This window comes from Aspergillus pseudoviridinutans, assembly GCF_018340605.1.
Source record: "Aspergillus pseudoviridinutans IFM 55266 DNA, scaffold_3, whole genome shotgun sequence".
Taxonomy (NCBI): domain Eukaryota; kingdom Fungi; phylum Ascomycota; class Eurotiomycetes; order Eurotiales; family Aspergillaceae; genus Aspergillus; species Aspergillus pseudoviridinutans.
The window spans coordinates 3,050,448-3,078,146 of record NW_025091283.1 but is presented as its reverse complement, the minus strand read 5'-3'; the positions used below and the strand labels follow the sequence as shown (position 1 = coordinate 3,078,146).

General features: G+C 52.0%; 10 protein-coding genes across 10 annotated transcripts; 2 read left to right on the top strand and 8 right to left on the bottom strand.

Annotated features, from left to right (window-relative positions):
- Window positions 1-241: 241 nt before the first annotated feature.
- On the bottom strand, window positions 242-2,157 carry Asppvi_004809 (putative 3-hydroxyacyl-CoA dehydrogenase; the record flags this gene model as incomplete). Its single annotated transcript, XM_043300750.1, has 3 exons — window positions 242-1,341; window positions 1,388-2,023; window positions 2,073-2,157. The coding sequence occupies 3 exons, from the start codon at window positions 2,155-2,157 to the stop codon at window positions 242-244; spliced, it is 1,821 nt and encodes a 606-aa protein (XP_043156685.1).
- Window positions 2,158-3,240: 1,083 nt separating this feature from the next.
- Asppvi_004808 (putative cytochrome b5 reductase) lies at window positions 3,241-4,700 on the bottom strand (the record flags this gene model as incomplete). Its single annotated transcript, XM_043300749.1, has 2 exons — window positions 3,241-4,577; window positions 4,625-4,700. 2 exons carry the CDS (start codon window positions 4,698-4,700, stop codon window positions 3,241-3,243), a joined length of 1,413 nt encoding a protein of 470 aa, XP_043156684.1.
- A 485-nt stretch (window positions 4,701-5,185) lies between these two features.
- On the top strand, window positions 5,186-6,937 carry Asppvi_004807 (cytochrome P450; the record flags this gene model as incomplete). Its single annotated transcript, XM_043300748.1, has 3 exons — window positions 5,186-5,318; window positions 5,363-6,199; window positions 6,249-6,937. 3 exons carry the CDS (start codon window positions 5,186-5,188, stop codon window positions 6,935-6,937), a joined length of 1,659 nt encoding a protein of 552 aa, XP_043156683.1.
- Window positions 6,938-7,011: 74 nt separating this feature from the next.
- On the bottom strand, window positions 7,012-9,141 carry Asppvi_004806 (fungal specific transcription factor domain-containing protein; the record flags this gene model as incomplete). Its single annotated transcript, XM_043300747.1, has 6 exons — window positions 7,012-7,363; window positions 7,423-7,605; window positions 7,651-8,255; window positions 8,305-8,385; window positions 8,432-8,739; window positions 8,787-9,141. 6 exons carry the CDS (start codon window positions 9,139-9,141, stop codon window positions 7,012-7,014), a joined length of 1,884 nt encoding a protein of 627 aa, XP_043156682.1.
- Window positions 9,142-11,277: 2,136 nt separating this feature from the next.
- Asppvi_004805 (putative sensor histidine kinase/response regulator) lies at window positions 11,278-13,215 on the bottom strand (the record flags this gene model as incomplete). The annotated part of the gene is made up of 1 exon (XM_043300746.1): window positions 11,278-13,215. The coding sequence occupies one exon, from the start codon at window positions 13,213-13,215 to the stop codon at window positions 11,278-11,280; it is 1,938 nt and encodes a 645-aa protein (XP_043156681.1).
- Window positions 13,216-13,504: 289 nt separating this feature from the next.
- Asppvi_004804 (GPI anchored serine-threonine rich family protein) lies at window positions 13,505-14,251 on the bottom strand (the record flags this gene model as incomplete). Its single annotated transcript, XM_043300745.1, has 1 exon — window positions 13,505-14,251. One exon carries the CDS (start codon window positions 14,249-14,251, stop codon window positions 13,505-13,507), a length of 747 nt encoding a protein of 248 aa, XP_043156680.1.
- Window positions 14,252-17,827: 3,576 nt separating this feature from the next.
- Window positions 17,828-21,598, bottom strand: Asppvi_004803 (uncharacterized protein; the record flags this gene model as incomplete). Its single annotated transcript, XM_043300744.1, has 1 exon — window positions 17,828-21,598. One exon carries the CDS (start codon window positions 21,596-21,598, stop codon window positions 17,828-17,830), a length of 3,771 nt encoding a protein of 1,256 aa, XP_043156679.1.
- A 54-nt stretch (window positions 21,599-21,652) lies between these two features.
- Asppvi_004802 (5'-methylthioadenosine/S-adenosylhomocysteine nucleosidase family protein) lies at window positions 21,653-22,605 on the bottom strand (the record flags this gene model as incomplete). The annotated part of the gene is made up of 2 exons (XM_043300743.1): window positions 21,653-22,076; window positions 22,124-22,605. 2 exons carry the CDS (start codon window positions 22,603-22,605, stop codon window positions 21,653-21,655), a joined length of 906 nt encoding a protein of 301 aa, XP_043156678.1.
- A 971-nt stretch (window positions 22,606-23,576) lies between these two features.
- Window positions 23,577-25,390, top strand: Asppvi_004801 (transcription factor domain-containing protein; the record flags this gene model as incomplete). The annotated part of the gene is made up of 4 exons (XM_043300742.1): window positions 23,577-23,621; window positions 23,669-23,733; window positions 23,777-24,440; window positions 24,485-25,390. The coding sequence occupies 4 exons, from the start codon at window positions 23,577-23,579 to the stop codon at window positions 25,388-25,390; spliced, it is 1,680 nt and encodes a 559-aa protein (XP_043156677.1).
- Window positions 25,391-25,438: 48 nt separating this feature from the next.
- On the bottom strand, window positions 25,439-27,431 carry Asppvi_004800 (putative acyl-CoA dehydrogenase; the record flags this gene model as incomplete). Its single annotated transcript, XM_043300741.1, has 3 exons — window positions 25,439-27,008; window positions 27,055-27,271; window positions 27,317-27,431. 3 exons carry the CDS (start codon window positions 27,429-27,431, stop codon window positions 25,439-25,441), a joined length of 1,902 nt encoding a protein of 633 aa, XP_043156676.1.
- Between the last annotated feature and the right edge of the window lie 268 nt (window positions 27,432-27,699).

Genomic DNA, 27,699 nt, shown 5'->3' with positions numbered 1-27,699 from the left:
TTTATGCTCATCCAAGGCTCGTGATATTGCCCCTCAATCGTGGATCTATTTGTTAAATCATGGGCACATAAAAGTATGTTTCTCGATCCATGCTTTTGTGAACGCCATAAGGCAATACATGTATAGAGTAAGATTCATAACGACTAGAAACGACGTGTAGACTATACATGGAAGGATATAAAGTGAAAGGACAGTCTAATTGTACTCTATCAGGCTCAATGTTGCAAATGATACATGTGGTCTAAATTAAAGCAATCCCGGTAAAAGCACGGTTCTCATCCGAATACAACTGCACCTTCTGCTTCCCGTCCGCGTCCGTCCGGTAAACGCTGCCCCCAAGATCGGTCAAGTAGATATGACCATGTTTCAGATCCAACTTCAGACCGATTGCCTCGTTCAGATTCCGTGTGAGGACCTCATAACCCAGACGACCAGTCCGTTCGACCTCCGAACCGGCCTCGTTCAGCAAGGCACGATTCAACGAGTTTCCAAAAGGAAGCTCGCCGCGATCTGTCCAGTACAACCTGCCAGATTCCTCGTCCATCTCCAAATCAATGGGTTCCGGCAGATCCTCCAGGAGACAACGGATATCGTCTCTAGTCGTGGCAGTCCGACCTTGGGGCATGTCAATATTAGCACAGAAGATCCTGCCCTTGTCGCCCTTCGAAGGTCCCTTTTGCGTCCAGTAAAACTTGCCGAAACGGGGAGCAACAGCAATGCCAACACACCACTTTGTGGCGTCCTGCATGTCTCCGGGTTGTTGGTATTTGCCAGTTTGGATGATTATCTCAAGTCCACTCCCGTCGTAGTTGCAGCGGAATACGCGTAGTCCTTCCCGGTCAGAGAAGTAGATTTTGTGAGCAGACTGATCCAGTGCCAGCTGCTTTGGGGTGTTGATTGTGCCCGGTTCCACAAGCGCCTTGATATCTGAACCGTCAAGGTTGGCAGAGTAGACGGCCCCGTCGTCCTTGCCTGGTATACCCATGTTGGTCCAGAACATGCGTTTAGCGGCAGAATCAATTGCCAAGCCGTCTGGCAGGGCTTGGTCCTTGACTAGTACTTGTTGAAGCTTTCCGTCGGCCGAGAATTCGACGATCTGGCCCACGTTGAAACCGGGGGTGGGGGCCGACAGACCTAGATCGAGGGCGATGATTTTGGTTTGGGCAGTGGTATTTGTCGCAGGTGGTGCTGCAGGATAAAGACCACCGCTTGCACACTTGTTGCCGAGCTTACCCTGGGAGAGATAGTTCTCCTTGAGAAAGTCGACGGTCTTCTCGGATGAGAGACCTCGCTCTGCAACGTAATGGCTTTCGATAAACGCGACGGTATCAAGGCCGACAGCTGTCGTTCGTCAGATACAGCTGCTAGAAGCAAAGGGAATACGCACCGTCCATCGTCTTGCAAGGCAAGGACCCTCCCTTGACAAACATCTCCTGCCACATCGAGTCAATCTCCTCCGGTACCGAGACCTCCTCCGCCAGGATCGTCAGCACCTCCCGCTTGACAGCCGCCCACAGACGATTGAAGATAAACCCAGTCGATTCCTTCCTAGCAACATACGGAACCGTCGCAGCCTCCTTGGACCGCTCAACCATAAACGGAAAGATCTCTTCCGCCGTATACCCATCCGTCATGAGCTCGACGATCATACATTGCGGCGGCATGTAGTAGTGCATATTCAGGATCCGGCGTTTTGTCGCCCCTGACACCTTCTCAAGCATCTCGGAAGACTTGTACGACGAGGAGTTCGATGCCAGGATACAGTCACGCGGCGCGAGGGTATCGAGTTCCGCGAACGTGTCGATCTTGAGCTGGATCTTCTCCGGCACGGCCTCGATGACCAGCCAGGCATTGTGCACTGCTTCCTCCAGGCCCTCTGTTGTCTCTACTGCTCCCGGCTTCTGGCCTGTGCTCTCGGCATACGAGGCCACGTTATCTCTGATGTAGGCTAGGCAGTCTGTACGCTGCTGAGGACTCGGATCGCGGACTTGGACATTGTAACCTGCTGAGGCCCAGATGCAGGCTGTACAAGTTAGTTTTGTCTTGGACACTTAATGTGAGAACGGGCATACCGAGTCTACGACCGAGCACGCCTGCACCGAGAATGGCGACAGGGCGTTGACGATAGTTCTTTGGGGGCTGCCACGTTGGATGCATTGTAAGCTGCGTATATGCTCAGAAGATAGTATGAATGTTCGAGTCTGGTAGAAAAAGCTATACAGAAGAACGGAAATCAAGGGCATTTATGTGCGGACCCATTCGCCATAGCCATATCTCCCGGCATATCTCCATGACGAATGACGACAGATTTCGAGACAGCGTGCCGGACGGTATCCATTCTGCAGATTGAGAACTATCCGCAGCCGTGGGATCCGCACGAGACGCAATCTAGTTCTTTGTTACGCATTCCGAGGGACAATAATAGCAATGCCCTCTAGCAACCGGTTGCACGATCCAAGGAATACTTCCCCCGAGATAAGCTTCCAAATCCGATTGGATAGATTGCCGCGGTACACGGCATGCCGATGAAGCTGTCTATCGGGCCGGAAAGCTTGACGACACAGAGTCTCTGGATAACGTCGTCACGCCAGCCAAACTCTATCAGGGTTATGTTCAGACAAGGTGTATAACTGTTACACTCCTCTCGATATACATGTAGAAGTCCGGGTGATCACTTTTCAGTCACTGGGGAATACCCTACGCTTTACGGACTTTGGCTGCTTGGTACCCAGCTTCTTCAGTCTCTCAATGGACTCGTTGGAGAACACAAGCAGGATATACTGGCTACTGACTATTGTGCACCTCGCCCCATCCATCCGTGGCGATGAGCCATATATTGCGTCTCTCCTCATAATATCCACTCCGTGAATAATTCAAGTACTCTTGCCGCTTTTCCCGATATTCGGGAAGCCGTCGTTAACTGGATCCATGGGATACTCGCCGAGAATCCTCCGCGGAGCATCCTGGATCCATCTTCAGCATCTCAGCGTATGTTCATGACCAATATTAGAAATAGTATGTAGATATATTTAGCTTATCTTTTGCTGTACTTCCAAAATTGAATGAATAACCTTCCACATTGACCACAAACATCACGTAGATGTCGTCCCACGGACTTAGTTATGATAGTATAGTAAAGCTCAGTGTAGCACACAGTGAAAATTAACCAAGTCTAATGCTGTAAAGACATACTATTTATTCTCTATTATACACATGCAGACAATCACCAACAACTATAAGCTAAAAACAAAAGATCTGATCCGTCATTTTGCCCACTGCTCCTGGCGCCTCGAAGCCCAGCGAGACAAGGCCCTTCTTCGCAGCATTAACCATCCCCGGCGGACCACACAGGAAGATCTTCGTATCAGCCGCCGGCTTAGGCAACCTAGCTGCCATCACCTCAGGCGTCACATACCCCTTGCCATACTTCCAATTCTCCGGGGCAATATCAAGCATATAGTAGATCCGGAACTGCTTGGGGTACCTGCGCGCAAACGCCTCCAGCTCCTCGCGGAGCAGAATATCCCCCTCGCTGCGGTTGGCATATACCAAGCTGATCTCGGTGGTATCTCTGTCGTCTTCGCAGATTGCCCGGATGAGCTGGTACATGGGCGTGATGCCAGTCCCACCGGCGATCATGCCGATTTTCTTGCACAGGTTGCGCTTGTACTTCATTGCGCCTTTGGGGCCGCGGAAGTGTACTTTCTCGCCGACTTGTAGGTTGGCGAGGTATTGGCCAGTCAGCAGACCGTCCGGGTAACATTTGATGACGAGCTCCAGGTAGCCGCGGTCGAGGTTGTTGGAGGTTGGTGTGTAGGATCGCGAGACGGATTGTCCGTTGACGGTGGCTTTGATGGCGACATGCTGGCCGACTGGGAGGCCGACGATATCTGTGGGAGTTGGCAGCTTGAAGACGAACCGGTAGACGTTGGGTGCTAGGAGATCTTTCTGCACGAGAGGGAGCGTCTTGTAGTCTTTGGGGTTGAGGAAGCCAGGAATGCTGTGCGGGTCTGCCTTGGGGCTCGGCTTGCTCTTGATGCGAGGTGGGTATCGAGTGAAGCCGGAGTCGATCTGCGCCAGTTTCGAAAGTTTGACTCCAACGACGCCGCCGATGATAGTGGAGAGCAGGGCTGCGGCTGCGAATCCATTGACGAAACCCCCGTGCGGCAGGCGCATGCCAGTCATGGCTGACGGCAACAGGCGGTGCAGATCGGGCAGATATGCTTGTATGTGTTGAAGAGCGTGGGGGAGTTGCGAGGGTCCACGCCGAGAAGAGACGTAGTATAACAGGCTCAGGAACCCAGCCGCTGAGCCGGCGGCAGCAACTTTGCGAACCCAAGACGAGCTGTTGCTTTCTCCTACCGGCAGTGAAGTCGGTTGGATAACACGCACGGCCGACTTGCGCACAAACTGCGTTGCGTCTTTCAACGTTCCCACCAAATAGGTCTGCATGATTTCGTCCGCATCCTCCGAGTGTCCAACATCCTCGTACGCGGCGGTCGCATCAGTGCCGGCAACATCCAGCAGCACATCTGCACCGCCTGGATGATCCCGAATGTACTTGGTGATGTCGTAAACTAGACAAGTTAGCACTGCTGGATAGACCAGATAGAGCCGGGCGTACCTTTGCCGTGAATGATCACCCAGAGGTCATCACGGGTTTTGTGGCTTGCGACATCTTCGACTGTTAATTCAGACATTATGAATGCTCTGTAGTGGTATGGAAAAGAGACTTGTTCGTTTCAAGTGCTCAATAGGCCCTAGACGGGCTGGGAGGAATGATATACTCCTGTCCATTATATTGCCTTTCTCGGCTTTGCCTCATCATTTCGGCAACGGCTATTCGGCTGGAAATTACTTTGTTCTCGTTATCTCCTACTTTATTTCTATCCTATTCACCCTATTGGCCATTGACTAAGAACGTGCCTGGCATTGCCACTGGAAATTACGGCAAGCACGTAGATCAGTGGAGCGATGATGAATACCGAGGTAATTTAGCCAATCGGAATGTCTGTTCTATAAATACGCCCGCGGCATGCCGGCCGAGTATACAGATCTTGTCAATGCTATCCGTGAGTAATTCTATGTCGGGCTGTCAATACTTGTATATAAGCTGTCAGCAGGATCAGGGACAGTCTCTAGGCCTCTATCAGTGAACGACCAAGCCTAAAGAGGAGCTACCAAAATGCCATCACAACAGTTTTACCTTCTGGGTGAACCGATCTCGTCAGCGAGGACAATCTCGCTTGACGGTACCACCGATCTCGAGGGCTTGAAGCATCTGATTGCTTCTCACTTTGCCATTGTCGAACCGAGTGGTAAGTTTAACTCCAATGTTCGTTGACGGCACTGACTCTCCTAGGGATCGAATTCTCCGGACAAGACATCTACCTCAGTGATATCAACGAGATCATCTCATCCACAACTCCCGTCGCCATCACTATCGACGGCCATGCCGTCCGGGACGCCCCCTCGCCCAACGGCCTCCCCTTCTTTGGCAACTTCTTCCAGGTCTTCCCAGACCACCTGGGCAACCACCAACGTCTCTTCGAGCAGTACGGCCCCCTAATCAAGACCAATACTCTGGGCCGCACAGTCTACCAGACAAACGACCCCGTCCTCTCCGCCATCGTCTTCAACGAATCCGACTTTTTCACCAAGAAAATCAACGAGGCGCACCCGCTGTACTCGCTCAAGACTCCCTCCGCGGGCGTGTTCCTAGGAGACACAGATACCCCCGAATGGCGGGTTGCGCACAAATTCCTCCCGCCTGCATTAGGCCCCAAGGCCGTCCGACACTACGCACCCACCATGCAAAAGAGCGTCGAGGATGCATGCACGATATTCGATCTGCTGGATGAGCGGGGCGAGGCCTGGAACGTGTACCAGTACATGCTGAAGCTGGGGTCTCAGGCTGTGGGCAAACTGACGCTAGGGCTGGACTTTGAGCATTTCTCTTCAGCGGATGCGCCGATCCACGAGATGGTGCACTTGATCGCGGAGGTGCTGTCACTGAACAAGAAGGTCACGTCCAAGGGGGACTGGTACGCCAGTTTGCCATTCGGGGATCCCAAGCGTCTGAAGGACACTAAGGCGCGCATCATGCAACTGGTTGAGGAATCGGTGCAGAATGCGCAGCGGGGAGGCGTCGAGGATCTACCCTTGCAGGATGCCGCGCTGCAAGCGGCCAACATGGTTGGTGAGTATATTACACCCGCCCCTTGAGCGAGCGCTGCTGACAGCGACAGACTATGCCATCCGCGCGACAGACAACAAAGGCGAGAAACTGCCCAAGTCCAGTCTCGTCTGGGCCCTCGTCGTAGCCACTGGCGCCGGCTTCACGACGACCAGCTCGCTCCTTTCCTGGCTTATCTACGGCCTGGTCACGTACCCCGGCATGCAGGACCGTCTGCTCCAGGAACTTGTCGACCACGGCTTCGATGACAACACGGAGATCACAGCCGACTTCACCGATAAACTCACCTTCCTAGACAAGTACATCAAGGAAACGCAGCGCCGGCATAACCCCTCCTTCCAGCCCGGCCGCACCGCCAAGCTCGACCTAATCCTACCAGGGGGGTACAAAATCCCCCAAGACGCAGTCGTCATCCCCGCCCTGCATCACATCCACAATAACCCTGCCATCTGGGATAATCCCGCGCGCTTCGACCCAGACCGGTGGGACACGGACAAGGTGAAGCAGCGGCACAAGGCGGCGTATATCCCTTTTGCGATGGGGCCGCGCATGTGCATCGGGTTCAATTTCGCGCTGCAGGAGATCAAAGTCTTCCTGCCCAAGTTGATCTATCGGTATAAGTTTACGCGGGAGGGCGATGGCCCCATTGAGTACGATCCGATGTTTCAGTTGATTAGGCCGAATAATCTGTATGTGAGGGCTGAGAGGAGGGTTAAGTGGCCCCACAAGTCGGATGCGTAGCATTTGTATATAGATGAGAATTGTATATAGACTATATAGACTTATAGAACAAGATAGATGCATTGTGTCTTCGATCACATATTACTGAGTGGCTCCCAGAAATTGAAAAACGACGCCTCGTCCATCAACCCGTCCAGAAAATCACCGCTGAGCAGCGTCTCCATTGTGGGTTCGCCTGGGATAAACGCCGGCGTCTCGACTACAACCGGTCCCTGCCCGGTTGGCTTGCTCGTTGTGGATGATAAATGGCGGATCGCCTCGGAGAATATACCCCGGTAATACGACGCGACCGTGTGCACGTCCTGCATGACCTTGAGGATCAACATGCAAAAGTCGAGTTTGTTGAGACTGAGCTGCCGCGTGAGAGGATCGTCCGACTTGCAGTTGAGCAGGTGGATGTGCATGGCGGGGACGAGGAGTGGTGGGCTGCATCTGGTTAGAGACAGGGTTGCATGGTAGAGAGGGAAAGTAGAGAGGAAACCTACGTCATTGGGCCAGCAAAGTTGAGGAGTTTCTCACGGGCTAAAGCGTCGAGGATGGTGTTCGTCTGCAGTGCAGCGGCGTCTACCTTCGCACGGATTGCCGACTGATATGCTGTCTGATTGATTGGAGGCACGCCTTCAGGGAGACGTTTTGTAAAAGGACGGTAGAATGTAATTAGGAACGCCCTTCTCGAGTCAGTTTGCGGTCACCAGTATGAAAGGTTGACATACTGATAATGTAACTGCAGGTGATAAACGGCAAACCGTGCCAACTCACTCTGCTCAGATCCACATTCGTGCGGAATCTCGAGAATCAGTAGCTCGGACTCCATAGCTTCGACTTGTTCAATAGTAGGGTTCGGTCTTTTCGGCTGATAGCTTAGGGTCAGAGCATCGCCCAGAAGCTTCGACAACCGCAGCAGGAGAATCCAATAGTCGCTCAACTGAGTCAGGTCCTCCGGGATGAACAGACTTGCCACCGATGGAGAGACCTCGGACAAATCACTCAGAACATCCGCTGTTGAGGGCATTGGGAGATCACAATCGAGCAGGTTGATCCTCAATGGCCGGCCGAGGGTGAGACTTAGCCAGCGGTCTMGAAAGAAACAGGACCACCATAAACGCCGCCATAGAGCTCGTCGGCGACCGCTGATGGATGGATTGAATCTGATTGCGTCGGGATCACGATGGAGACCCATGATCTGACCGAGGTTGATTGCAATGCCCGTCCAGTACCACGGCTGGGCGTGGTTGTTCATCTCCGAGTGCCAGAATCCGAGCAGCAGGGCTGATTGCATCTGCGTGATTTTGTCGTCCACGCCGTTGTTATACATACACTGTCAATACTGTAAGTAGTGGAAGTGGAAATCTCAATGGAGAGCGTACCTTTGCCCGAGAGTACATGGCTTCCCTCATTTCTTTCCGGGAAGAGTATCCTGCGACTGTGCAAGTCTCGGCAGGAATAAACTGATCAGTTAGCGAGACGATGTGATTCCAGTGATGAGGTACTGACATTGGCTGCCACGAAGAAAATACTCCACAAGAGTAGCAGGTTCCATTCGGCTGGTCGGTCATGCTGCTGCTCAAACTTCAATACCTGCGCAGCATCCACCACCGGTAGAATAGGGTGCACGTGGTGGAAATAGGCACGAAGCAGCCCGCGACATATGTCACTGGATGGCAATGTCAAGCATCCTTTAAACTTCAGATACTCGACATCCTCGGCGGTTAGACTAGGATGCGACGACGGCCGGAAGACATGTCTGGGGACAGCTTGTGTCGCGAACACATCCAAAACAGCAGAAAATCCCAAAGATTCGCCTACTACAGTTAGCTTTTTTCGAATGCATTCTGTCATGCAAGCATACCAGTGTATATTGGCATATCATTTGCGTCGGCATCCCGAGGCGCCAGCGAAGCCGTGGCAAAGTCAGCGGCACTGCGCTCTTCGTCTTCGATCCGGCTTTGCTCGGAATACGGCGTCGCCGTCCCTGTCGCAGCAGCTGGCTCCGAAACAGCTCGTCCGGACTGAGACATGGATCTGGGGAGATTTGAGACGGTGTGGCTGCGGACAGTCTCACCGGATTCGACTCGGGATGTTCGGTCGTTCTGCTTCGGGCTGGACCTCGGATGAGGTACCGCGCGGATCTCGCGCAAGGGTTGATTCCTTGTCTGCTGACTGTAACAATCAGGGATAGCTCTTTTGTATGCTTTTTGTTTCATTTTATCTTGATAAGCATGTACATACGTCCCTCGTCGTTGCGCCACTGTGCACTTAATTCCATCCTGGGAACAATTGATGCAGGGAATGCCGGTTACAGTAACGGTGCACCGCACTTTCCGTCGACGACATGCTTGGCATGCAACTGCAGAACGATTACGACGGCCGGACATGTTCGAAGAGTAAATTGCCCATAGCCTTGAGGCTCAGAGACTTTGGCTGCGGGGTGGATGTGCTGCTGTAATTGTGTCGGGACGAAATCCCTTGCCGAGGTAAAGGAATGCTGCCTGAGGCACCAAGCAGATTCATCGCGATGGCTACGGCTTGATACGTTACAAGTATTCTCAGAAATCGAACGAAAAATGAATTTAATTCTAAGTACCAGTATACTACCTGAATTCTACTGGCTGCTATTAAAATTTTATATATGAGGTCCCAACGTATGTGTGGTGAGCACAGGACGGACTGCTTGCAGCTACCATTGAGAATTGTGACTGATGTGTCTATAGAATATTCCAACGGTCAGTGATTAAAACTATTGGAGAGCCGAGAGTAATATCTTTGACAGAAATACGTACACGTACCATTTAGGTACCTCTTTTCGACCTGAAAAGCGGGGCATGCTAGGAGGCATTCACATAAACCCCGAGGAACAAGAAACATGGACGAGCAAGTAATCTCTATAAAGGTTCACAATTACATCCTTTTAACGTGATATTCTATTTGCTTCTTTTCATCATCACGACTGTAATTCATGCGTCTGAGACTCGGCTGTCAGCTCTGCTGGCTGGCGCGGCGAGGCACTGGCACCCACGTGCTTTTCTGCATATGGAGGAACATAGCCTTTGCTTATCGTAGTCAGTGCCATTGCCCATTTAGCATGCTGCATTCGCGCCCTCCTCTCCCATATAGCCCAGACAATCAAGGTCAGTGCAATGACCGCCCACGGCACCCCGACTCCCACGCCAATCGCCACCTCATGCGATGGCCGTGTTGACCTATTCGCACTTGCATTGTTGGAAGTTGTTTACCCAACCAGAACTGCCCCAGTTCGGCACTTGGCAGACTTGTTTTACGTGGGGGGAGGCTGTGGGCAGGCTGACGGGCACTACAGACATCATCATACATTAGTGTCCTAGTAAGCCCAATGAGATTGGCATCTTGTGTGAGAGAGATTACGATCTTCCCTTAGCCCTATTTCGACTTCTGTTGGGGGCTGAGTACAGTCAGACATAGCCTTGCATGACTCGGCTTCCTGAAGAGCTCCCCGTGATCGGATGGTTCTGAAGAAGTCCCTTTGAAACCAAACTTTTGAAACTTCCCATAGACATTTCCCTGGAGGATGCTAGTCCTAGGTCGAGTGGTAGGGAGTGATAGTCGCGCACCAAGATTCAATCTGAATTCATTCATGTTGCAGCAGTCCTGCTGCTGAATTTGACGACTGCAGGTTGATTGCAAACATACCTCTGGGAAAATCGACAGAGATAGAATCTCAGCTTGGACATATAGTGAAGCTCCAGAAAGGCTTCCTTAACCTGTTCATTAGCTGCTCATAGCTTATATGCTTTTACGTTTGGAATGTGATACATGTCCCTAGAGTTAACCTGCATTGGAATGTTTTCCTTGGGTGTTCGCCGGAATTTCAAAATTTTGCTCCTCCACGCTGAAGTTTTTCTGGATCTCCTTACCAAATTATGAGTCGCTTCGGTTGGAGAATGCCATCATGAATAACGGGGAGACTTTAGAGCAACACCAGGCCGTCGAGCCTTGACTTAGGACTTCAAATGGGATTTCGTAGGCCATAAGCACCTGTGAAGTGGATGAGTGCAATTAAGCCTAACGGTGCTCGTGGGAGCTCTTGGAGAGATGTTTGTTTCACTGCTTTAAAATAGGGAGCCATCTGGTCGCTTCGGATATTTCATTGTTTTGGATGCAAGGGTATAACCAAAAAGAAACAGGTACAGTGGTATTAGCTATGTAGGTAGATGACATATAGTACCTCTTATATACTCAAGGTCAAGGAAGACCATAGTTGACAACAGTGTATCAAAACAGTAAAAGCAGCCTAGGTGATCTATATACCCTCATTTACAAGCGACTAACGCCTGGTATCAAGATATACACAAAATGCAAGTGACCTACTCCGACTCCTTAAGAATCAAATGCTCAATCTTCTCGGTCAGCTCACTCATCTTATACGGCTTATGGATCACATCGTCCATGCCAGACTGCAGCATTTCCTCCTTCTGCTCGGCTCTCACATTCGCCGTTACCCCTAGGACAGGGGTATGCTCCGCCGTTTGCTTTTCATACTCGCGTATCGCCTTGGTCGCGGAATTGCCGTCCATGACCGGCATGGCCTGATCCATGAGAATGCAGTCAAAGTGGTCATTCTTCACGGCATCCAGAGCCTCTCGGCCGTTACTGACATTGGTGACGCTGAAACCGAGAGCTTGGAGCTTCCGCGAGAGGACGCGCTGGTTGATAACGTTGTCCTCGACGAGGAGGATGTGTTGGCTGTCAGTTTTGCCACCACTTTCCTCCTTGGGCTGGGTCTCTGCTGTAGAGTTTGATGTAGAGCTTTCATTGTCAGTAGTCTCTTCGGCTATTCTGGCCGTGTGGTCCGTTCTCTCGTCGCTGTGGCAGGCGAGATTGATCTCTTCGATATAAGTTACCTCGGGGTTCTCCGGAATGGCAGGCGAGGCCATCTGGTGGCTCTCGTCGGTCATCTCATCTCCCAGCGACTGGACCTTCCGGTTTGTCTGGTCCATCTCAGCTGTCGGACTGGTGGACGATTCTCCGACCCCGTCGCTTTTGCGGACGGCAAAGAAGAAGCCAAATGTGCTGCCCTCGCCCTCTTTCGAGCTCACCCCGATCTCGCCCCCGTGCAGATGACACAGCCGGCGACTGACGTTCAGCCCCAGCCCCGAGCCTCCATATATGCTCTCCGTCCGCGGCGTCGCCTGGTTAAACCGCTCAAACAACCGCTTCTGCGCTTCATCGCTGATCCCGATCCCCGTGTCCCGCACCGCAACCATGATATACGCCGTCGGCCCGTCACCCCACTCCGCCTGCTGCGTCCTGTCCAGCCTTAACGCGGTCTCATCCGAGTTGAAGAATACCACGTTGGGCGGATAAGACTCGGGCCGTGTAGGCGACGCGCCCATCGACACACGCACCTTCATCTCGCGGCCGGACTTGGCCGTGAATTTGATCGCGTTCGAGACAAGGTTGATGAGCACCTGGCTCATGCGGTCCAGGTCCGCCATCACCCAGTCAATCCCCTGCTCCTCGTACGAACAGTCCAGCTTGTACTCAAATTCGATGTTCTCCTTGCGCAGCTCGGGCCGGAACATAGTCAGCGAGGTGGCCAGCTGGCGGCGCGGCTGCACCCGGCGCGGGGTAAGGGTCAACATCCCCGCGTCGACCTTCGAGAAGGTCAGCACGTCGTCGACGATCTTCTTCTGGTGCGCGACGCACAGCCCGATCGTCTCGGCGGCTTGGGCGATTGTCTCCTGGGTCTTCTCAGCGGTGCACTTCCCTTTGCGGGCTCGGTGTACCGCTTCGAGAATGTCCTCGGTGCAGTGGAGGATGGCGGAGAGCGGGTTCCGCACCTCGTGGCTGATCATGTCGATGAACCGCTCCTGCTGTGTTTTGCGCTGCTGTGCTTCCTCGGCGATTTTCCGCTGGGAGAGCTCGGCGGTCTTTTCTTGGGTGATGTCGGCGATAGTGCAGATGGCGCCGCCGGCGGTGGTGAGGCCGAAGAGGGAGCGCTCGTCGGGGCCCATGGGGCTGAGGGTGAGCAGGCGCCAGGGACAGTCGTGGTCGCGGGTGCGGTACTCGATGCGGAGGGGCTTCTCGGCGCGGGAGGCATCGTGGTAGGCTTCCGCGAGGCGGCCGTAGTCGTCGGGATGGATGGATTGGGACCAGGAATCGAAGCAGCGCGGGTCGCACTTGGTCATGAGGTCGCGGAATCGGCGGTTGGTGAAGATGGCTTCGTCGCGGTGGTTGAGGATGGCGACGCCGGTGGGCAGCATGTCCGCCAGTTGCTGTGCGGAGATGCTGTGCGAGGGCATTGTGAGGGTTCCATGTATTCTGCTGTGGTCAATCTGGCACATCACTATACTGAAGCCATTGCATTGCGACCGATTGATATATCAAATGCCGAAGAATGAAGAATGGAATGTGGAGATACAGAGTTCTAATGGTGACGTCACTGGAGCCACCCACGATGAATGGATGATCGACAATAAAGTACCGAGAGGTAGTATAAGTAGTATTTTCATGTCCAGGGGTATATATTCAGGAAAAGTCATTAGCTATTACGCTACATACATAGCACAACCCGAGCTGCGGTCCCATCACTTAAAAAGCCATCACTGCGAATGCTCCCACTACAACCGCTCCCAGGCTGATCGCCTTGCGGTCCCCTCCATTCGAGAGAGTCGCCGAGGGGGACGGGGTGCTGGAGTGGCTGTGAGAGACAGAGGAAACGGCGGAAGAGCCGCCAGTGCTGTTAGGAACAGTCACAACCACAGTCGAGGTGGGAGCATTGGTGGTGCTCTGGGTAACCAGGGTAGTGGCGGAGGTCTCCGAGGTGGTGGCGGGGGTGGTGGCGGTGGTGGTGGAGTTGGCACTGGCCGAACCAGAAGTCGCGGTAGTAGTAGCAGTAGTCGTGCCAGTGGCCGAGGGCTTAGAAGAAGACCCCGTCACGGAAGAAGACTTGGTCTCAGTCGCGGTAGTGGTCGTCGAAGACGAGTTGGAAGACGAGCCAGTGTAGTCTGGGTTGGAGATACCAAACTGCGTCGAGTACTGGTACTGACCAGTGCCATCGACAACCAGCATGAGACCGTAGTGGGTGGTGTCGGGCTCGAGGGAGGTGCTGGGAGTCCAGGAAAAGCTACCGGAGTTGGGGATGTTGTCGGCCAGGGTCGCAATGGGGAGGACATTGTTGCTGGGACCGCGCAGGAGCACCAGGGAGATCGGCCCTGTGGTAGTGGGATCCCATTCGATTGTGTAGGGCTTTCCAGCAGGCACCTGCTCGTTCAGACCGGGCTTGACGATGGCATTTCCCGAGGGGTCCTTGGTGTAGTCGGGCTTGGTAGCGGCCATGGCGAGAGCCGCCAGGCAGGAGACGACAGAAGCAATTGAGAGACGCATTTTAATTAGTAACTGGAAGTGGAACGACTGTAAGATAGCGTTGACGCAGTAGACTGTGGTATTATGGCTGCAAAAGAATGGACGATCTATATATGATCGGGAAACGAGTGATGGACAAACAGACAACCAGAAAGGGAAGAAGAAAAAACTCAAAGCAACAGACAAGGCGAACTCGTCTTCTTATGGAGGCTATGCCCTCCTTGACCAGGCTGAAGCGACATGGCTGTTAGACTTTGTCTAGTGGTGGATGTTGCGGCTCTTGTCGATACTACTCATGTTTTGGCCCCTCTCCCAGTCAAACCAAGTGTTTTAGCGGGGATTTCAGCCTCGTCTGAATGGCCGTAAGGGAAATGGTGGAAATTTGACTCTTGGGCCTCTTTGGCACTATCCCCCTAAGTGTCTAGCGAGATGGACTAATTATTAAACGAGATGAGTTGGATCCGGATCAGCGGCGCACCAGAGTCGATATTTAGACTAGGATATCTCCGTCCGAGACAACCAGATCAGCAGTAATCAGGGTGCTTTAGCCTTGTGGAGGTACACCATAATATAGGCCAGCTATCCAACTCACAACATGTAAACATTCAAGCCTTCTTCAGGAGACCAAAGAGATACTGGCAGTATTCAAAGAGAAGACACGTCTAGTCCACAATACCTTGGCAAACAGACTACTGTCTAGTACATTTACCCGGCCAATCCGCCGACAGTCCGACGCTCTTGCGGGAAATGAGGTTACATCTTACGCGCAGTAAACGAGCCAATGAGCCCTAGACGTGGTCAGAACTTTTCTCTGATTATCACGCTAAGCCCGGAGGAACACGGCGAAAATTCAGTCTTAGTCCAATAGTGCAGGGAACAAGTGGGCCTGGCCAGGAACGGGTGGATATCCCGCCCGGTCTGGGCGCCAAAGGCCAGAAAAAGCAGCAAAAGAAGCTATTATTATTATTCTTGTTGATCTGCTCCCGGGAGTCAACGCTCGGCGTCACTTGCTGGATTGGGGATAATGACAGGCAACGATCGAAAATGCGTCCAAGCTACTGAGCTGGTGCCTATGGTGGCCTACTGCAGATCAGATTTAATGTCCCAACTATGAAACGTAGCCAATCCCTATAACCGTAGCAAAACACTGAACCCTTGACTAGGAAGACTTGGCCAGGTCCAAACTAAGGATAAAGCCCACTTCTTTCTCCGATAACGCAAGGCGCCAAGGCGCAAAATCAAGACTCCAGGCCCATCAAATGCCCCTTTTGTAGTGGCTTGGCCTCTTCCAAGTAAAGATCGGTTCGGATATCAGTCCTGGCAGAGCTCAGTTTTGACTTATCAAATCTTCGTGGTCGATCCGTTCGCTGACGCACTAGCTACAAGCCTCAACACGAGACGGAAATAGAGAAACGTGTGACTCTTGGACTGCAGGGTTCGCTAGGCTAAATAACCGTTGTTCCATTGCTGGCACTGCCTCCTTGAACCTTAAACGTGGTTTAGAGACATTTTATTGACGCTTAATGCTTACCACATTGGAATTACTACAAAGCTTCACTACCATACTCTTGACTGATTGCGGCGCTCGTCGTCCGTCTCAGTCCTGCAGTAAGACAGAGGATGAATTGGCATATTGACTAGACAGATCTAAGCCTTCGAGGTGCCGCCGCTATTGGTGCCCTCACTCTCAGGACGCATAAGCGCTGCGGCATGGTCGTCACACGCATGGGCCTTCCCATTTATATATACAGCCCGAGTCATTGCGGCTCGTGCGTTGGGTTACATTGACTGCAGTCATTACTCCAAAGACGTGGTGGCCACAAGTCTATGAACAGGTGATTCATGTCAGGAACATATAGTAATGTCTCACTGATGAGCTGGCGGAACTTATCGCTAGTAAAGCGAGGACCAGTGCTTCCTTTTTTGGCAAATTCCCGAGTAGAAATGTTTGTTCTAGGGCGACCATTCTCTTATCATGCCATCAAACCAGACGGTCAACCATACACTGACTAGACTCCCGAGCCAACTACTCCGCAGTCGACGAATAGGTGAATATCCTGCTGTCTTTGGACATTCTTGAGCCACGTGTTAGAGAGAATGATGTACTTGATACTCTCCTTAGTGTGGTTGAAGACTGTAGCACTAGATATATCTAGAATTCTACTCTGATACTGCGCGTGGCCATTGGTGATAGATGCTATCTTTAGGATGGCTATCTCAGCGCCTGTAGAGGACACTGGTGGCTCCGGATGAAAACTACGTGCGTTGAAGGGTATAGTGGCACCAACCTTCCTATACAGGACCTGAGCAGGACCCTCAAAGATATCTTCAATGCCCTGCGCTCTTGCAAAGAGATATTTACTGGAAACTCAGCATACTAGATACTCGTAAATTTCATATAGATGCAAGGCGCAGTTGAAACATTCTTGCACTAACTACTGGATACTATCATCCTTTGGTATGGTTTTAGACTGCCCTAGTTTGCAAGATTTTCTACTCAGAAACAATGGTAAGGAACGCAATATTCTTACTGGAAAAGTCGTAAAGAGAAGAGAAATTCTAGAGCAGGGTTTGATTATGCTCTAAGACATACTTAAGGGCACACATGGTTAGGATACTATTGCAAGAGTTAGGCTTATTTCCCATGGAGGAGTTATTGCAGCTAATGTCACAGACTGCAGCAGGGTAGAAGCAGAACTGGGAGACTAATATTAACACCAGAGGCCTTGTTTCTCAGCTCACACTATGTGAAGGAGTCCAGTATTCCTAACACAGAGAGTAATAGTGTATTACCGCTCTGCAGGGAAGAAGGATAGAGGATACGTTTTATAAACTAGATAGAAAGATAAATTCTGTAATGGTATTAGGAAAATAACACCCTAGTCTCATCTATATGTGAAAGCTGAGCACTCTGGAGGTAGCCAGTACTGGTTAATTAACTCTATGGCAGGACTATAGAGAGTGATGAGCTACATCAAGGTCATAGGAAGGATGCATGACCTATCAGTAGAAAATCATCTCTTCATTAATTACTATACCCACCTAGTAATTACGCAGCCAATTATCTGGATTCACTAACCTCGGTATTATAGATATTATATGATTTCTAGAGTCTAACAGGAGCAACAACCTAAGACTAAAAGAACTACCATAACATACTTAGCCACCTAACTATAGGTTGGGACTTTACTATGACCAGGCAGTTACTGTGTATCAGCTATTTTATACTTACCACTTCCAGCACGGACTAGACTTTGGCATCTGCTCTATTTCAGCGCCGTAGACTTTAGTAGCAAGACCACCCCCAGAGATGTGCTGTTTGTGGGAGACTATCTACATCAAGACCATGAAGAACAGCTAGATGGTTAGTTAGATAAGATATCACTGGGTGCAGGGAAGGGTGATGAACTATACACTTAAATGAGAATTCAGTAGTAGCAAGAACAAGGATCCTGCTAGTATATTTGAGGCATCAGAAGCGGCTGACCACGCCAGCTGTACATTCCGAGTCAGGGGGAGAGTTCGAGGACGAGGACGAGGACGTGGAAATTACTTTCTCAATTTATTGTTCGGATGTTCCATTGCAAACCCCGCAGGTTTGGCAGATCGCTTGCGGATGACCCGGCTCGGTACAGGCGACTGTTCATCAGAGCTTGTGCCAGCGGTAGGAAATCCCAGATCCATCTGGACCTGTCGAATGACCTGAATGAACTGCTCTCTTTGCTGCTCACTCTCGAAATCAAGTTCAAATCTCCCTTTCGGACCATCGATAATCAGCTTGCCTTTCTCCAAAAAGCAGCAGATCTGTTTGTCAAAGGCGAGGGGTATCCAACAACGAAAGAGATTCTTCAGCGCCTGCCGGCTGAGCGTCGGTACAAGAGGGTAGAAGGAATTTTGAACTCTCAAAACCCTCTCTACATGCGAGTGGTTTTCTTCCACAAGGAGGCCTGCCAGAGCTTTGACTGTTTTGAGGGGTAAATCAGACCTCGAACCGAGCCATGAACCCCAAGCGTATCCGTATTGAAGGCGAGGGCAAAAATGTAGCATGGCTATGGCATGGAGTACATTTTCTGCCAGGTGCGACTGCGCCAGCAACACTATCATAGCTTTATCTTTTACCACTCCGCGCTCATCGTCAAGTAGCATGGCCAACGCCTTGGTTATATCGCCAGGAAGACGGCGCTGCCTTTTGAGCCACTCGGTTGCGTAGCAAACATAACCATCCGGGCAATGTCTGAGTACGAATACGAGAGAATGGAGCAACTTCGATGGAAGCTCTTTTTGACTGTTCAGGGCCGCGGCCGCGGACTCACGCACATCTGCGTCTTTATCCATCAAAAGGTCGTGCAAGCTTGGAATAATCTCGTCCGGGATCGCCGAGTGCTTTCCGATTGTGCTACTTGCAAGCCATCTTGTTTTTGGATCCTTTAGGCATAAAAATAAGTCATGTAGAATCTCATCTGGAAGGGGCAGCCACTTCTGAAGGTCGCAAGCCGCGAAACGTCTCACTTCAGTATTACGATCTTTGAGATGTAGGTGCAACGCTCGCACAATGATATATCGAAGACTTTTCTGTTGTTCGAATAACTGAAATGTGCGCCTGAGTTGTCCCAAATTAATATTTGCTTCCTCGAGGAGTAGTGCCATGCCGTTGAGGGTTTCATTCGACAGGTTGTCTTGGCTTGCTAAGGCCCAGCCTGCAGCGAACTTTGTAGAAGGGGCTTCTGCCTTGAGTAGAAGACTTAGCGCATGTCTGATATCGTCTGGAAGAACAAGTTGGCTCCTCAAGATATTAATTGCATGCTCTGTTTTGTCGTTGAGGAAGCCATTTATCATAAACTCTACACTTTTATTGAGCACGGGAATCACAGTAAAGAGAACCTCCTTCGGAAGGGTTTTCTGAGCGCACAGTGCTTTGCATGCGGCGAACCGTACACTTGAAGATTCATCTTCAAGGAGCTGTACCAGGTTTTTAACAATCCAATCGGGGAGTAAAGTCTTCTTGACCTGTAAAGCGGCCGCCGCCCTGTAGCGTACGCAGCCTAGGTTATCATTGAGATGCGTACCGAGAGACAAGATAGTGCTATCTGAGAATTTCTTTTGAGGTGCTAAAATCGGCGCTGGCGTGCGGTCGGGATAGACAATCTCATCATCCCAAAAGAGGGACATCAGATTTTGTATAACGTTCTCAGGAAGGTCGACCGCTGCCTTTAGGGCTTTGATACTATCCAAGCTGATATTCTTATCATGATGCCGTAGCAGCGGTACCAGATCCCGGATGGCATTATTGGAGAGAAACCTCTTAAACAAGGCGCTGGCTGTGTACTGACGGGTACCAGAATAACCCTGGTGGAGGTCTCGAACTAGGATTCTCTCAATCTCTGCTGTTATCGTGTCCGGGGTCCTTGATAACAAAGCTACTGCACATTGTCTCACTGAGACAGACGCATTTCTTTTGAGCAACAAAGTTGCTGCATCAAGTACATCTTGGGATATTTGTATTTTTCCGCGATCTAAGGTCTTTAGAATTTGTCCGTGATACCTTTCGTAGCCCGGCCCGAGAAGTGTTGTGATGATGTGGCTTGGACATTCCATCTCAGCGACCATTTCCGGGTCTGAGCTAAGTTGGCACTCGAGCTCTACCCATTGTAGCAGTCTTTTCTCAAGCGAAGACCTCGTCTCCGAAATGACCTCATCATCACTCGCGGTCGCTACCTCACTGAGGCAATGCATGGTAAGTCGCTGGTGGGCTAGTCCCACCATGTCGCGAGGCTCACGGTCTAGTTGATCGAAGAAATCTCTCACCAACTCTCCGCTTGGAGCATTCGACTGCCAGCAGTTTTGTAAAAGCCCTGCCACAAAACGCCAATAGATATTATAGTGCAAATCGTATTTCTTTGCCTGAAGGAACAGTTGGGGTGCCAATAAAGAGTCCTTCGTTGATTGTTGACCCACACGAAAAAGCGGGAGAGGCTTGTCCTGTAGCCAGTGCCTGACAAAATACCTCGCTGCAAAGAACTCTTGGAAGGTCAAGTGAAGGAAATGAAAACTTTGCTCGTGTCTGTAGAGAGTGTCATCTGAGGTACGCAGAAATGAGACCCTCCGAAGCACAAGGTCGCCCGCGCGAGGAAGCTTCTCTCCAAGCCGTTTAAAAAGTCTGTAGAACGATTCGCGGTCTTTCAACCGAAATTCGATAATATCATTGGTGAGTCCGTGGAAGGCGAGTCCCTCGATTAGGTTGATCTCATTGAATATATAATCCTCAATGTCAGACTCGAAGATGTCTTTCACTTTCCCCTCCGTTAGCGGCATTCCTTGGTCATCTCGAATGCCCAGCTGCAGAATATCCTTTCTCCACAGCTTCAGCACAATTGCCTGATAAATGCTGGCCATTGTCTGCTGCTTCCCTTGCAACAAGTCTCGCTCCCAACTAAAGCACAGTGCGTCCAGCTGGACAGGGATCCGCATGAGGTTTTGCATAAGGGTATGCTTTTGCAAGAATGACTCAATCTCTCTCGCAGTCCCACCGTCGGGTACGATCTCCGGGTGGTTGATGTACTTGTTTACCTGGTCAGGAAGAAATCCTATGGTTTCTAGTTCGAGATCGACAGTCCCTAGGTCGAACTGATCCGAGGGGCGTGGTCTCGTCGTGATAATGGCCTGCGGTTGCTTCAGTAGATGGGACACAAAATCATGCATTGGCGCGTCTGTATCCCATTCACGGGAGATTTCATCGAGGCCATCGAGTAAGAAAAGTACTCGGTTGCTAAGGGAGGGATCGATGACAGCCTGCCACAATGCTCGTGCCAAATCTTTGCCGTCAGGTTGTTGAGAGAAATATTCGTCATAAAACATATTTTCCAAGTTGTACGCAACTGTCGTTTCCGATCTTCGTCGCAGCTTGCGCAATGGAACCCACAATACCCAGTCGAAAAGGTGGCTCCACATTTGATGGTGCAGGTGGTCATAAACGATCTTCTTGCAGAGAGTCGTCTTTCCTACTCCGGCCCGCCCTTCAATCAGGATGCGTTTAGGCACCGAAGGGGTCTGAGATGGTCCATTGCGTGGTTCAAATAGTGACGGCAAGGTGATTATGTCTCCGTCCTTATCTGCTTGAACCTTGAGGCGTGTTATGAGGGAGAATGATTGATGATTCTCGCCGACCTCTAGTGAGCGCTTCACCACCGCCAGATTTATATAGCAATGACTCATTGGGAGTAGTTGACCTGAAATTCGTTCTATATTAAGCCGCTTCCCTTCAGTGTAGAAAGCCTTCAAGGCAGCAGTCGCACGAGAGGATTGAATGGTTGCTGCCAGCATTTTGACATCCTTGGTCAGCTTTCTAATAGTTCCACTGAATACTATCATTACATCTCACTTACGGCCCGATACCTCCAGATACGAAAGGAGCTCCTTTGCAAGAGCCGCGGCAGCTGCAGCGGCATAGGGGTGCCAAATGTCGTTTTTGTGCGAGTCCGCATAGTCGGAGATTCCACGAATAACAATGCAGCGGAAATCATTCATAAGGCCTGCTGCCTCCATCTCAAAACAGATCGCGCCCTCGCTACTCTTACTGATCATGTCCCGCTTCTTCGCATTCTTCATCACGCGATCCCCGGATGCGATGACCCCGTAATGAACGAAAGATCGGTCAGGAGCGCTGCGTTTGTGCCGGGGAACTGTCTTTTGTATATCACAGGACTGGCAAGTCGGCTTACCCATGCAATGGTCGTAGTTGGACTTGAACAAGATGTCCGTCTCAGGCGACGGTCTCTTATACTCGGACAGCGCTGGAAATCTTCTCAGCATATCTCTTATGTGACTTGAGACCATGTTAATCCGCACGCGGTGATCGGATTGCATTCTCGGGAGAATAGCCAGCCATTCATTGGGCGGGGGGCACAAGAATTGCGTTGAAACCCAGTTGTAGTCTGCTTTCCCAGATCGTATTGCACAACACCACCCTGAGTTCCAGATGGAACACTGACCACAACATCTCCCAGACGAATATCAGTATTGTCGCTGGGCACGCCCCCTCCAATGCCCACGAGCAATCGAAGCGTGACCGACGGGAAGGTGCGCGCTAAATCTCGTGCGACGACCGCAGCGGAGATCGTACCTTGGTAGCCGGCAGGCAAGGACGCGATAACGACATTATGCTGACAGAGTCGTCCCAGAACGTAGTTATTTGGGTCACCGCGGGCGCTCGGTAGTGGCTGATGTTCTTCGTCAAGCATATATCTCATTGGACTCAACTCAACCTCGAGGGGGGTGAGCAGTGCCACTGTATATGCATCATGAGATAGACGTTTCGTCTTAGTTTCCATTGTACCTTGAGGTTGTCAGCGTATCTCGTGGTCGGCGCACATGATTTTGCCTACTTTACTCCGTGATGAACTGTTTTCGACAGTCAACTCAACCATGAAGAATTCAAGAAACCTTTAATATTTGCCTGCTCTCAAGCCTCATATTCTGACAGAGGTGTTTATGAGAAAGAATATCAGACTGTCTGGATGGATTCTGGATGGCGAGACTTTAAAAATTGGGAAGGAGTGCAAGAAGGAAGGCAAGGCGCACCGGGCAGCAATCACGCCGGGGCTGGGCAGCCCTGGTGCAGAATAGCCGCCCAGGAAGCGCTATATGGACGAAGATGGCAGATATCATTACTTGATGTATGGCAAAAGCCCGCGGATGGAGCAGAGTTGCTGGCCAATCGCCCAATACCCCTGCTGAAACACCTGCAGTCGACATGAAATGGTTGGACAGGCAAACAAGAAGGCGGTGCAGTTTGATGTACTACAATTTACAGGCACCAGCGCGCGGCTAGGTAACCCCATGGCCCCTAATTGCTCATTTGAAAAGAGGATCTTTAGACTTGAGTGCGCTGGCGATTTGATATCGAATCCAGCACCAAACAGGGACTTCCAGTGTGATGCAGGGAGTATCTTCCCTTCGACTTATTGACTTAAAGGGGCATGAACATATGGAATTACCGAAAAACCTATGTATATCTCTGGAGTTGTCCTGGCATATGCAACACTCGGAGGATTAGGGCATGACACGAACATAACCTTCTTTCAGGTCTATCTACAAGATAATATCAGCCATTCCTCAAAGTCAATCAACATTGGTGTCTTTCATACATTGTCGAATAAATCCTGCAATCTGATTGGTGCCTCACCCGGCGCCACCGGTTTCCTCGGCAATCGTCGGTTATTAGGACCTCATCGTCGTCCATGCCTCCATTTGATATCAACTATAATTGATAAACGAAGAACGGGCAAACTAGATATGGAATATGCCAGCAGTCATCAGAGCATGCATTATCTGTCACAAGAGAAAGGTACGGAGTATGCCCCAAATAAGTGATGCATCTCCTAAGTCCAGCAGGTGAAATGCGATCTGGAGAAACAGCAGCCATGTAGCAACTGCACCAAAGCAAAGGCCGAGTGCCTGTAAGCCTCTCCATCATCAGATCGTCCTCTACTAACACATCAGCCCATTCACCCGCAAACGCAAAAGAATCACCAACAGCCTGTCCCCCTCCCGGGAGGACCCCCGCACCGCATACAGTCCCGCCGCTCCCATCTCCACTGAAAAAAGCTACAGCGGTCGCAGCGAGTATCTCAGCGGGAGTGTGCCCTTCGATGAGACCCTGGTGCAGTCCGGCCAGGATGCGCTCGACACCGACAACCACGAGGACATGCAGCTCTTCCAGCACCAGCGGGTGTATGATCTCCCGCCCAAGCCCATCCAGGACCATCTCATCGACTGCTTTATGCGGTACTGTGCGCCATGGACACCGATCATCGACCCCGAATGGCTAACCGCGGAGTCGCCCTCGCCGCTATTGTTGCAGGCCGTCCTGCTGGCGGGGAGTCGTGTGTCTGCGCCGTCGGAAGACGTATCAAGTAAGGACTTCTACCGCAAAGCGAAGCTGCTCTATTTCTTCGGGGGCGGCAACAACTCGCTTATCTCCATCGTGTCGGCGTGCTTGCTGCACTGGTATAATCCTGTCGGACCGGAGAAGGTCTCGACCGACACGAGCGGGTTCTGGATCCGCACGGCTGGCGCCATGGCCTTTCAGATCGGATTGCACAAGGAGCCTGCCGCGAATGCAAAGGACCGTGGGCTACTGAGGAGGCTCTGGTGGGCTTTAGTTGTATGTAATGTTCACCTACTACAAAGCATGCACTGACCACGTAGGTGCGCGATAATATCATCTCAGCCGGCACCGGACGACCCCGGACCATCAACCTCAGCGACAGCGACGTCCTCCCGCCGAGCGTGGACGACTTCGACGTCCAAAACGACAAGTCGCAGCTCTTCGTCGCCTACACAACCATCTGCCTGCTGCTAGGCGACACAGTCGAAGGCTGTCTCCGCAAGACCATGTCCCTGGAGCGCCGCAGCCAGCTCGAAAACGCCCTCTACCGCTGGATCAACCAGTCCCTCCCTTCGCTTCGCGCCGCAGCACCACCCGACACTATCTCCTCGACACACGAGTTCGAGGTCAACCAGCTTCTGGTCATCTACCTCGCCATCCTAATCATCCTGCACCGCTCGCCCACACCCAACAGCGTCCCGTCAGCAGCGTCCCTTGTCGCCGCGTCCTGCATCGCCGGAATCTTCGAGGACTTCCACCAGAAAGACCAACTGCAGTATCTCGGTCCCATCTTCGCACTGTACGGGCTCAGTGCCGGGCTGTCGCTGCTCTCGGCGTATCGATACGAGCCGCTCAAGGAAACAGCCGAGTATGAGCTGTCCACTATCAAGTTGTGTCTGCAGACGCTGTCGAAGCGCTGGCGCTCGGCGGTGGGCCCGATCCGGGCGCTGGACAGGTTGACGAAGCAGGTGCGGCGACAGCCCTTGTTTGAGGGGGCTGTGCCGAGTTTAGGACCTGGCCTGGTGGATTTCTTCAATGGGATTGATCGGCGGCTTTGTCGGCAGTGGGGGGTTATACAGGGGGAGAGGATAGTCTCTAGTCAGGTCTCGAGTCTGGAGACGGAAAAGCGCGACGTGATGCCGTTCGATGGGTACATGGATATCTTGGACCAGAACTGGGAGGGATCGGGGTTTGACTGGAGCGGGTCGTGGTTGTTGGATATTTGATTGCACCTAACTGTATGATATAGTATGATATGATGTATGAAGAGACTGCTACAGCTTGTTCTGGTTCTTAAGAGAACGATGGCCAGCCACCTGTACCTCGGGCAATTCCTCTCCCCAGACAATCCGGCAGTCCCAGCTGGCATGATTTTTCTCGTCCCCGTCTGCCTCATACGGCTTCACGATATCCCTGTGCACCGTGTCTCCGACTCCTCCCTCGCCAGCCAGAATCCACCGACGAGCCACCTCTGCTGCCACCGCATCTCCATCTCGCTCGCCATCCAAAGCCAGCAACGCTCCCATCAGGATCCACGCAAGAGTAAACATGACCCTGCGCCCATCCGCCAGAACTGACGCAACGTCCCTCGCCACCTTGCCCTTGAACACCGTCCAGGCCTGCCTCAACGCCTGCGCCAACTTCTCTCTCCGTATCATGCCCAACGCCCGCTCAACCCACCCAGCAAACACCGCGAAATTATCCCTAGCCAGCAGGAACCGCACCATCTCGCTCGCCAGCACATTCGTCGTCCCCTCCCAGATACTATTAACCGCAGTATTCCGCAGCAACCGCGAGACATTGAACTCGGGCTCGTCCGGCTCATCCATATACCCAACACCCCCCATCGCCTCCTGACACTCCTGGATCCCCAAAATCGCCATCTTGCTAATCACCGCCTTGGACACAGCCGTCAACGCCCGGAAGACAACCGTCGCCTCAGCACCCCTCGGCACATGCGAAGGCACTGCTGTAGTGTCCGCAGGATTCTCAACAACCCCCATCACCCCCACCGTAAAGAACCCCAACTGCATCGCCGCCCGCTGCCGCACCTCCACCTCGGCCAACAGCCGCAAATGCATCGGAATCAACCAAAGCGGCTCGCCGACTGTACTGCGCGCGCGCGAAAACGCCTTCGCGATACTCAGCGCGCGGCGCCACGCACCCAGCGACCCGATGAAGGTGTGCGTGCGGGTGACATTGAGTAATGGTGCAATGGTCGCGACGCCCTTGTCGCGTTGCCCGACGAGGTGCGCGCGCATGCCCCGCAGCTCCAGCTCCGCGGTGGGGAGTTCCTTGGTCCCGAGCTTGGTTTTGAGGCGGTGGATGCGCACGCCGTTGGTTACTTCGCGGGGGGCCTGGTTGGGGAGGGTGATGCTGCGTCGGAGAGGCGCGAGGAAGGTGCTTAGTTTCCCAGAGGGGGCGGTTTTGGCGAGGAGGAGGGTGACGTTGGCGTCTGTTGCTGAGGAGAAGAATTTGAAGCCGCTGATGCTGTACTCGCCTTCGCCGAGGGTGGTGGGGTTGGTGGTGCTGGGGGAGGGGTCGTGGGTGGCCCATGTCTCGGTGTTTTGGACGTCGCTGCCGCCGGCGCGTTCGGTCATCCACTGGCCTGAGGTCCAGAAGTCTTCGTTGCGGGAGGTGAGATGGTTGAAGACGACGCGGAAGGGATGGTCTTCTGGGAGGGATTGTTGCTGTAGTTGCTGGGAGAGGATCAGCGCCGCGCCGTCGGTCATGGCGACGGGGCAGGAAGTCAGCCCTGACGAAGGCCCGTACAGGTAATTGACTGTGTACTGCACGAGACGGCGGGAGGAGCCATAGCTATGATCGTAGCCTAATGCTACCACACTGCTTGGGTTAGTTCTGGACCTAAGGAAATGAACGGAAGAAATACCCATGTCGAGCACCCCATCGGCTCAGCTGCTTCCAGCCCTCGCTGGTGATCAATCGGTCATAGTCGTATCGCTGCCCCCAGACATTATATCCCTTGACGTAGGGCTGGTGGCGCTCGGCGTCGGCGCTCCATTCGCGGATTTGAGGCGAGATGGCTTCCTCGCCGAGCTGGGCGAGGTTGGACTGAATGGATTCATAAGTCGATGACGGGAGGTACCCTTTGACATTAGTTATTTGTATTTACAATCTGCTGCAGAACTCACATGAAAGCAGCCGATGGAGATTCGTATCGGTTTTATATGTATTTTGCAGCGCCTCGGGGGTGGTGAAGGAGCCCCGGTCCGCGGTGGCAGGCTGCGATGAAGTTGCTGGATCCATAATGTTCTATCAATAGGTTGTCATAATCTGGGGAAATTCTTTACAAAGTAGCGTCTGGGAATGCGGGGACTAAGGGCTTTAGTTAAGTATCACAATGGACCGAGGCATCTGAGAGTCGGTAACCGCACTGCACCCGGTCCAATCACAAGGAATAATATCTAGTATGAGGATATTCACTGTCTCATGCCATATACGTCTAACCTTGACCATTGTGAGGAGCTGATCTCCATGAGACGCATGTCTGGGCTTGAGCATACAAGAGTAGCAA